Source organism: Notothenia coriiceps, unplaced genomic scaffold (genome assembly GCF_000735185.1).
Source record: "Notothenia coriiceps isolate Sejong01 unplaced genomic scaffold, NC01 NC01_scaffold00007380, whole genome shotgun sequence".
NCBI classification, from domain to species: Eukaryota; Metazoa; Chordata; class Actinopteri; order Perciformes; family Nototheniidae; genus Notothenia; species Notothenia coriiceps.
The window spans coordinates 19,797-30,010 of NW_011340081.1; the positions used below are offsets into that span (position 1 = coordinate 19,797).

The 10,214-nt window shown below is 41.4% G+C and overlaps 1 protein-coding gene across 3 annotated transcripts; it reads right to left on the minus strand.

The window, feature by feature from the left end:
* Window positions 1-1,238: 1,238 nt before the first annotated feature.
* On the minus strand, window positions 1,239-9,578 carry clk2a (CDC-like kinase 2a). 3 transcript variants are annotated; one of them, XM_010769501.1, is made up of 12 exons: window positions 9,379-9,578; window positions 8,963-9,242; window positions 7,821-7,911; window positions 6,961-7,027; window positions 6,477-6,593; window positions 6,056-6,222; window positions 5,512-5,606; window positions 4,802-4,928; window positions 4,181-4,263; window positions 3,237-3,316; window positions 3,052-3,142; window positions 1,239-2,897 (listed from the first exon to the last, which is right to left on the minus strand). In XM_010769501.1, exons 1-12 carry the CDS (start codon window positions 9,576-9,578, stop codon window positions 2,709-2,711), a joined length of 1,587 nt encoding a protein of 528 aa, XP_010767803.1. In that variant the 3' UTR covers window positions 1,239-2,708. The 3 variants fall into 3 exon arrangements, with proteins under 3 accessions (XP_010767803.1, XP_010767802.1, XP_010767804.1); XM_010769500.1 differs by having other exon boundaries at window positions 4,802-4,931; XM_010769502.1 differs by lacking the exons at window positions 7,821-7,911; window positions 9,379-9,578 and having other exon boundaries at window positions 4,802-4,931; window positions 8,963-9,049.
* Window positions 9,579-10,214: the final 636 nt, after the last annotated feature.

A 10,214-nucleotide genomic window follows, 5' to 3' on the forward strand; every position in this document is an offset into this window, starting at 1 on the left:
CACCTGAAGGTCTCATTTCATTTATTCATTCACAACTGAATCCAGGTCAACATGAGACTCTTGGTTCTCAATTCTGAATTATTCCTATTCAAATAACACTAAACTCAAGTCTATATTTAAAAATAAACGGTATGTCACAAAAGTCAGTATAGTATACAATGACAAGCTTCTTTTTTTTAATCATTCAAATACAGAAATCTGTATCGTATGCCTAAAAAAAGTCAAGAAAAAGTAATGGTTTGGTATAAAAAACTTGTTTAAGCAATGAAAAAATATATATAATATAAATAAGGTGATAGTATAGGATTCAAGAGTTTAAGTTGAGTATGTCATAAAAACTTAAAGTAAAATAAATTCTGACAGAAATGACACAAAAAAAGTATACTTTTTACATTTATAGTTATTTGTTTTAAGGCTATCTTCGTGGTACGTTTCTTTTCCATTTGGATTCCCTTTTACTGTGTTAATGTTTTGCACCAATACCAAAGGAAATTCCTTGTACTTCTTAAATGAGTCATCATATCTGCTCATATATCACTTCCTCCTTCTCTGACCATGTCAGGCGATGGGACAAAGGTTGAGTTACAGAGGCCAGCTGACCTCAGTGACCCAGAGATCTGAACTCAAGGGTCCCAGCCTTTCTGTGGGACATGTTAGGCACACAGTGGTAAGACCCTATTGAGTTTATTTGACAGTCTTGTGTAGCAGGGTCATTTGCTAATATCTGGTCTTGACGCCCCCATATAACCTCAGTTATATAGTCGGCTGTAGAGCATTTGAATCACTTCATTCACAGGACAAACGTGGATTGAGAGAGAACGGGACATGGAAGCAGGTTATTGGATCAGCGCTGCGTCAGCCTCAGCTTGCATGACGCAGCATCCGTGCACCTGTTGCAGCCGTCCCGTGTTCCCCTCCTGACAGCTGAGCTCTGCGTTTGGAAAGAAGTCAGAGAGAGATTAGTTTCCAAAAGACATTGGCTGACAAGAAATCAAAGGTAAAATGAGGCATACATTACAATTCAGTAGAGCACCAGGAGGATAACAATCACTTCAAACTAATATTTAAAGATCCTGCAGGCAGCGGGAAATAAGAAGTTGCAGCCACTAAGATAAAGATAGTGGTAAGGGTCTGCTACTGGTGAACTACTTTCTAGGAAAACTATTAAGTGAGAAATTACACATTTTTAAAGATGATTTAATCAATAGAAGTTAAATGAATGCTGTGTTACTACTTTCCAGCAAGAAGTAAGTGTCTCTTTATTTATAGGAGTTCCCTGAAAACAGAACAATGCAGACTCCATGTTGACCTTCAGTCCAGACGTCTGACTTGAACATCGTCCAGCAGCGGCTTTAGTGAGAGAGGTAAAGATGGACTCAGACGCAGGGCTGGTATTTAAAGACGGGATGCCTCCCTGCAGCTACCAGAGGCCTGAACCCAAACTGAGAGCACCATAAGCCTTTGGTAAGGAGGACTTCACTTTAATTCTACACAATCGTACATATATACAGTTTTATACGCTTTAATTTCTTACAAAAAAACAAGTAATGTACAGTTGGGGGGTGGGGACTATGACCTATATGAACTCAAAATAAATACCGGTAACAGGAGTTGTGTGTGGCTCGTTGGCTACTTCCTATGTGCTTTACCTCGATGGAGACTTCCAGGTCTGACCGAATCACACTTGGAAAAAAGGCAGTTTATGTTTTTCGGATTTAAAAGAATGCAAGAATGTTCCCATGACTAATGCTGAACTACCAACAAGTCACTGAGCAAACATAATATGAGCATGTCACCCACACTGCCAACCCATACATACACACACACACACACACACACACACCCAGAAAGCATTTCATAACGTAACACATATCTATAAGACAGGCCATAGAGGCCTGTGTGTGGAGTGCCCAGCATTATCATCTCATTGGCGAACAATAACAGATCTATAGATCCGTCTCCATATAGGGGGAAATCTTTTAGATGTATAAAAATAAACATGAAAAACGATATGCAACGCAGGAACTCACTTGACCAAGACGTAAACATAAAACTTGAGACACTTGTCTCTTCTGGAGATAATTGCAATTTCCAAAGAAATATATATTCAATTTGAATTAATTGTTTCTAGCATCATATAATGTTACACGTCTCCATGTTAAGAGTGATGTGGGTGAGGACATGCACTGCATACACAGCTCTATCTCCTTTTAAACCTTTCCTTAGACTTCAGAATCAGAAGACATTTCTCCCCTTAAACTGAGTGATTGGGTCACCTGTAGTGTAGTGTATATTTCCTTCTAAGACGGTGAATCTTTACATGCTAATGAAAAGAATATACGGATGGACGGAAGGAATAGTCAAAAGGAAGACAGGAGCTGCATAGAGGGCTACTTTGGGTACAAACAATCTTCCACCAAAGACCTTTGTCCTCTGTGGAGGCTGTGGAGGGCAGAAAAGACTCATTCTTTTCAATTTGTCCAGTCTTTGTGTTACTTTGGTCTCTGCTGCAGAAACATGCCTCATGTGGCTGCAGAGCTGGATGTCCGATGGGCAGGGTGGTGGAGCAAGAGGAAGTTAAGGTGTCCATGCTTTATTGACAAACGACAGAAAAACATCCAGAGCCCCGATTAATTTAACAGTTCGTCTGCTCCACGATAAAAAAACGCTTGATCTTCTGTGTCATTCAGTCTCTGGAGGCTCAAGGGTCACCGGCTGATGTCCCGGTTGCCCTCCCAGCTCTTGCTGCTCCCCGCCTCTGCGGCCGCCCCGTTCTCAAAGAAGGGGTGTTTGAGGGAGTCGGCCAGCGCCAGCCTCTTGGTGGGCTCGTACTCCAACATGCTTTCTATCAGGTCGAACAGCTGGTGGTGCTCCTCCGCCTCCGACAGCAAGTACCGCTGAGAAAGGGAGTAATGAGACACTGTCAAGCTACAGCAGTACACAACACAAAAAGGTTTGATTTCTTCTGTTGATTTCACTTTTTTTACTTTCCACCCTGCGAATAAACATCAATCCTTATTTCCTTTTCTACTCCCCACCCGCCCTTCTTACCCGTAAGGGTTTGCAGTTTTCTCTGACGTATTTCCCCGCTGAGGAGCTCTCGTCCCAGTCCAGACGGCCACGGTAGAAATACTTCTGCTTCCTGAGAGTTTACAGACGTGACAGCGTGAGTGATGTGTAACTTTTATAAATAAAATATATGTATGCATGCGTGTTGTAGGCACGTGTCTTCTCACCTCGTTTTACGAATCATTCTGGAGGGCACTGGTCCCAGGATCCTCTCCATCATGGCCAAATGCTCCCTGTTGTCGTGAGTCTGAAAGAAATATGAGTAAGGGATCCATGACTCAGCATTAAGAGGGATAACCTGATTCAGACTATGAGTGTTGAACTGCTGCTGGTTCTGCTACATGAAGAGTAAAAGACACAGTCAGAGCTCAACAAGTGTTAGTTTGGCTATTTGGTGAGGCACAGGCTATATCGTCTACATTTAAATGTTAAAGTAGAAAAGTCTTTAACTTTTATCTTACCCCTAGATTCCACCGGGTCCGTCTGCGCCGCGTTACGTTACGGTGTTCACAAAGATCGCGGCCACTCTAGTCAATAGGTGCTATTCCACCAGACGCGCCGCGTTACGGCTCAGAAGCGCCCCAGAAGCGTCTCAGTGCTGGGCTCCGCTCAAAATAGAATGCAAGTCTATTTTTCGACGTGAGGCGTTGCAAAGCGCCAGGCAGGAAGTGGACCGGTCAGAGCATCCCGTCAATCCCCAAAATAAACACATTTTGCAGACCATCCCTCCGTAGTCTTTCAAGTAGGAGGAGAAATGCCAGCGTTCTCCTCCGGTTTACAGGCACTGTGTAAATTATATATAGAATAATTATGATGATGAATGCATTTTTTTACCACTAAAATACAGCAACACAGCTTTGATTCATGTCATTTATAACTGGAATATTACAATTATTATTAACTTTGTCTGTACAAAGTAGCCTGTCCAGGAAACATGCCCAAATCAACAAAAACTGCGAGCCGGCAGGCAAGACGCTCCGCTTCTGAAACACGCCCGGCAGGGTGTGACGCCGGAGGAGGTTGGACCAAAACCGCGGCGCAGCCATAACGCGACGCAGACGGACCCGGTGGAATCGAGGGGTTGGGTTCCAGCAGTGGGCTGTCATTGTACCTGAAACAAGGTGAAGCCCAGGTAGTACTCAAACAGGATACAGCCGATGCTCCACACGTCACAGGGATGGCTCCAGCCCAGCTCTAAAGAACAAAAACATGCATCCAATTAATGAAAACATCTAAAGAAATGTGTAAATGTTCAGTCTTCTTAAAGCTGGTTAACGGCTCGCTATCATTACACAAAAATGGTGAAATGACTCAAAAGTGTTTCAGTTAACTAGGGCAATCCAGTTCATGGAACAAATATCATGAGGCTTCAGGAAAAGATTGGAGGCAACGGCTCATTGAATTTAATTGTGTGATTATTTCTACATTAATTGTTTAATCGGATTGACCACTGCTCCCTGACAGAAGTATTGTTGTTGCTGTTGATTATATAGGAATGTAAGATAGAAGAGGCTTTTAAATAGAGGAATGCTGAGCTGGGGGGGGGGGGGGCGCAGTGGGTGTGTGTGAGAGGAGGAACAACAATTGGCAGAAACAGCTGTTAATCTCTAAACTAATTTCCCCATGACCCTATTTCAATTGGATCTGCGATAGGTTTAAATAATAAAAGAGTAGTTTCTGAGCAGTAGTGTTTACAATTAGTTTGTGGCCCAGAGCCTATTGACGCACTCACCCAGTATGACCTCGGGTGAGCGGTAATGCCGCGTGGACACAATGGTGCTGTGGTGCTCGTGGTCAAAAGTGGCGCTCCCGAAGTCCACCACCCGAACCGCCGTGCTCTTTACTGTCCGCTCCTCTCGCTTCTGCAAGAAGGAAAACAGTGTTCACAGAATTGTTGAGACTTGACTTTTCTAGGACTCATTATGTAAATTCTGGCTGGTTCAAGGTTCTTTATTTGTCAAACGAACATAGCTACAGTGTAGTTATGTAGATGAAAATCTTGTGCCACAGGCTTCTCCAACAGAGCAACACAAAACACAGATACACAGAAAAATATAGTGCAAGTAAATACAAGAAGAAAATAGTTTAAAAAAGTGAAATAGTGCAATAAGAGTCTATATGCAAGTCATTGAAATATGATATATTAGGTAAATAGATCAATATTTTTTAAGTAGCAGCCAGATGAATATTGTGGATGTTGTTGTTGTAACAGTCTTTTTAGTGTGTGGTTTATGGAAAATGTGCAGTCTGTTTCTTCAAACTGCAGCTATGGGTATTACATTCGTATTCATGAGAGCTCTAAGCAGTATCTTTTAACAACGTTTAAACAATAGACACATCAGAACTATCAGTATGACATTTAAAGTGGGATGTTTTTTGTTTTTTTAAACTTTCCACTTCAGTCTATAAAAAAAGAAATTCTCTCTTTCCTTTGCATCTTACCTTTTCTACATTGAAGGACATGGTGAAGTCTGAGTTGACAAACAGGATGTTCTCAGGCTTTAGGTCTGTGTGTGTCAGCTTATTGTCGTGTAGGACTATGGAGAAAAAACACGAGTAACTTGTTATAAAAACACATGGAATAGTTCAAAGACACTTGAGAGGTCATTTCACAACTGAAAGAACCTATCCAGGAAATCTTCATTACAGCATCATTTTCCAATAAGTTATTGACAACTCTCTTCTAATTGGCAGTTGGCCCTATAATGCCCTCATGTGGCTGCAGGCTGGTTACTACAGACAACAGAGGTTTTCAGTCCAGACCCTTAATTTGTAGGCAACTGATGAAGACACATCACTGAATAAGGGTGTTTGAAGGAAAATAAGGAAAGTAAAATTGTGTCACAAAAACCTACTAAATCTTATTATTATTATTGCACGTCTATTGCCTACACTAAATATACTAAATAGGTTTATTTTACTTGTTAGATCACAAATATGTATCTTGTAAGTTAACTAAATTAAAGACAATTATAAAGCAACTTACATTTCACAGAGAGACAGAGTTGGTAGGCCATGTGTCGGACCTGACCGATGGAGTAGGGTAAGTAGTTGTTTTCCTTTAGAAAGTCAAAGGTGCTGAGAGCTAGCAGCTCAAAGGAGATACACATGTGACCGTGGTAGTCAAACCAGTCGTACATCTGTACACACAGGCTGCAAGAAAAACAACATACACAAGGTTAGAATGTGATTCAGTGGGTTAGGTAACTTCCCATTAATCAAGTATTTTTAGAAGCTAATTCAGCACGTGTTTGTGTCCAAAGCTTTCAGAAAAGGGTGAGGCTTTTATTATCAAACATGAGCTAATGTTATTGTCACTACAGTAGGTTGCCCAGCTCTAATAAGGTAAATGATGATACTTGACTTTGAAGTTTATTACAGTACAACACTATTCAATCAAAACTCACAATTTGTTATCAGGGTCCTTTTCATTGATCTTCTCTAGAACATTTATTTCCAGGCGAGCTGCTTCCTTGTACTTTTCCACATTTTTGATAATTTTCAAAGCAACAGCGGCTCCTCCCCTATGAAACAAAACAAAACAAAACAAAACAGTATGAAGCCAACTACAGAGGACATAAACACAACCTTAATTCAGGGAGCAGATGCCTGAGCAAATGGCCTGACTTAATAGCAGATGCTAAAGGGAAAGTTGAACTTAAATGATATGACTTTGTAAGAAAAGTCCCTGATAATGATCAAGTTCAATGGTGGGAATATGGGAAGTCCCTCTTTGCCATAAGAACTTTTTTATGCAGCTTCATCAGCTGGATAGATATGAACAAAGAACCCCAAACAGGAATCTCCCACCCCTCAAACGTGTGTCTAAGAAAAATCAAACACAGTGAGCACTGAGCAGGTGTCAGCTTTTCGGTGTCAACTGATACATACCTGCGGTGGTCGATGCACTGCATCACCCTCCCAAAGGTGCCTTCCCCCAAAGTGCTGACAATCTCATCTGCAACACAACACAGAGAGAAAAGGAAGGGAGAGGGAGGGCGGGGAAAGAAAGAACAGGAGCATTAGACATGTGGACTTAAGTAGGAATACATGATGCAAAAGCTTAGACAGGCGAATCAATCTTAGCGCCCATCCCCTTTTTAAATTCAATCTGTATTTTACGAGATGTGTAGAAAATAAGGGAGGAAAGCGCTCCCTTTCTTTGATGACCAATTTGAAGCCATCAAAATTAAGGGCACATCCTCCGGATGTGGCTGTCTTTGCCCAAAAGGAAAGTGGGGTATTGTGTAAAACTGGAAAAATGATTAGGTGTTTCTACAAAACTGTGCTTGATCCTGAAATGACCACGGTGTAAAGTGTGTGCTGGTTGTAATAAGACAATACTGAGTAAGTGATGTGCATGTTAGATGTCTACAACAAAAATCCCTGAAACCCCTTATAGTGGAAAAAGCTATGTTAATTTACAGATTTAGAACTGTAACTAATTTCTAATCTGAAACGCAACAGAGACAAACAGCTGCAAATGGGATTCTATGTTTAGGAAAGTCAAGTAACCTGTGAAACATAGAAAAATGCTCCACAGCTTAAAATCCTAGAACAAAAAAGGAGAAGGTATCTAAGGTCCCTCTCAAAATCTTCAACATTCCTGCAATCCACCCTGCTATTTCAGCTAGAGCGAAGAGCATTCTAGCAAGGCATCATCATCATCAGGCACTCCCATGTCATGTAAATGCTCTATGCTTTAATACTCATATGGAGAATGGTTACGATAGAGTAGTGGCAGTGAGTACATCTCTCTTGTAGGACGTCCCCACTCCGACAGATCAGGTGCCCTTCCTCGTCGTCCCTCACACTCAGTGCCCGCGTCCGGCTGTCGCTCCGCTGTTTTCACACCCAAACCGCCATCAGCAGGTCACGACATGACCGGAGGGAACGGGGGATATTCAGGGACAGCCGCAGCAATGGTAGACGAGGAGGGAAGAGGAGGGTGGTAGTAGGTGGGTTTGGTGGTCATGGGGCGATTCACGCATGACACCACGTGAAGGAAATATATAACGATAGGGATATAGTGCAAGGGAACAAGTCAAAAATTACATGATGCTCCTCCCTCTACCTTTAATCCACAGCTGCTTACAAAAAGGAAGCAACTTGTATTCCATTCATAAACGCAAAACCAATTCAAACAGAAGTATAACTAAGTTAGAATAAATAAGATGGAAAATAAAATGAGAAGGAATATGTGTAATCAAGAAGGAAATATTTAAAGATAACCCCAACATATTAACACTAAATTCAACCCCTTGCTTACTTACATTTATACTACTTAACACAAATCTGTGTATAAATTAATCCACACAAAAATGCATTTTAACAAATCTAAGACATTTCAAATGTCCATAAAAAATGTTTAATTGCTTGGTAGAACATTTTCACTTTTTTGTCGTCTATCTGTGCTGCATACCAACTGTTACCACAGGCATTTGGGCTTTCCACAAATAACTGACAATCTAAAATATTAAGTTTAATGAAAGGTAGGGTCACAGACACAAACTAAGTGTGACCAGGTGTAACTAGGCATTCAATAGGAAAAGTGGAAAAGCTGTGATGGGCATGTATAGGAAGAACATCAATAATTGGCAGTTAATCATTAGTGAACTAATATAAAACTTAATTGCATAAAAATGAAAATGCTCTCCCAAAAAGAAATGCCAATTCAAGCAAACCCCATCTAGACAAAAATTAAGCAAAACCCTCTGAAAGAACAAAAAAAAAAAAATCATAAAGATTGTACTACTTACCAACTCCAGGAGCTATGGAGTGGAAATTGTTAAAGAAAGAAAGAGACAGAAGGAGCTGAGTGGAAGAAGAGACTGAGATGGAGGAGAGAGGATGAGGAGAGCTAAAACACAACCTCAGGACTGGCTGTACTCACCGAGGAGGATGGGCTATAGGACCTGGTTCTACGCCGCCTTCGTTTGTGCTTACGCCTGCTGCCTTTCCGTCGGTAAGACTCTTCCCGTTCTCGCTCCCTCTCGCGGCCACGTCGGTAGTCGTACAGGTTTGGGGTGAAATTGCGTGGGTAATAACTTTCAGCTGCTCCATGTGGCTCCCTTTCTCTGTCGCGGTCTCGGCTCGGATCCAAGCGTCTGTATCCGTCGCAGTATCTTCTGTCAAACGGCCGTTGCTCCGTAGAGCGATTGTCACAGCTACGACTGAATCAGAGGACAGAGACATACATTGAAAGCTAAAACTAACAACCAACCAGACCCCAAAAAAGATCAGCAGAGTTGGTACTTTGAAATAGCAGTAAAACAAACAAAATCATTTTCAATATACGCACAAACATACCTCCTTGAGCGTACAAAGCTTCCTTCCTGTCGGTGTCCTCGTCCCTTTCGGTCTCTGTCTCGATCTCGGTCTCTGTCACTGCTGGAGGAGAAAGAAGGTGATCTTCTGTGCCGGTGTCTTCGCCCTCTGTCTCTGTAGCGGTCTTGGTAGCTGCTTCGACTGTCTCGTTCCGAAGACGAGTACCGTCTCGTGTGAGGCATCTAGTGAATTATGAGGACAAAAACAAACATCATTAAGATTTTTAGTACATAAGATGCCTTTTCAATTTGGAACAGTTGCAGGACAGCTGTTTATACATTTACTCAAGTTTTTAGTCAGCTGCTTGCATCACTGGGACAGCTGATCACTGCCAGACTTGTAAGGCAAGGCAAGTTTATTTATATAGCACTTTTCAACACAAGGCAATTCAAAGTGCTTTACAAAAAATGAAAGACATTACGAAAATGGCATTTAAAATCAGTCATTAAAAAGAAAAGTTAATGAAATAAACATTAAAAGAAAAAATACATGGATAAAAGTTACAGTGCAGTCTAAGATATGAATAGTTCAATAAAAAGCAGCGACAAAAAGAAAAGTCTTCAGCCTGGATTTAAAAGTAGTAAGAGTTGCAGCGGACCTGCAGGTTTCTGGGAGTTTGTTCCAGATATTTGGAGCATAATAACTGAACGCTGCTTTACCATGTTTAGTTCTGACTCAGGGGACAGAAAGCTGACCAGTCCCTGAAGACCTGAGAGATCTGGATGGTTCATCATTTAGCAGGAGGTCAGAAATGTATTTTGGGCCTAAACCATTCAAAGCTTTATAAACCAGCAGCAGTATTTTTGAAATCTATTATT

What these genes read in the sequence shown, in the direction of transcription:
- clk2a (XM_010769500.1), bottom strand. Translation starts at nt 9,578, where the DNA reads ATGCCTCACACGAGACGGTACTCGTCTTCGGAACGAGACAGTCGAAGC. An exon ending in CTCACCCGAGGTCATACTGG is followed by an intron (nt 4,264 to 4,801) that starts GTGAGTGCGTCA and finishes TTTGTTCTTTAG; the next exon opens with AGCTGGGCTGGAGCCATCCC. An exon ending in AGAATGATTCGTAAAACGAG is followed by an intron (nt 3,143 to 3,236) that starts GTGAGAAGACAC and finishes GTAAACTCTCAG; the next exon opens with GAAGCAGAAGTATTTCTACC.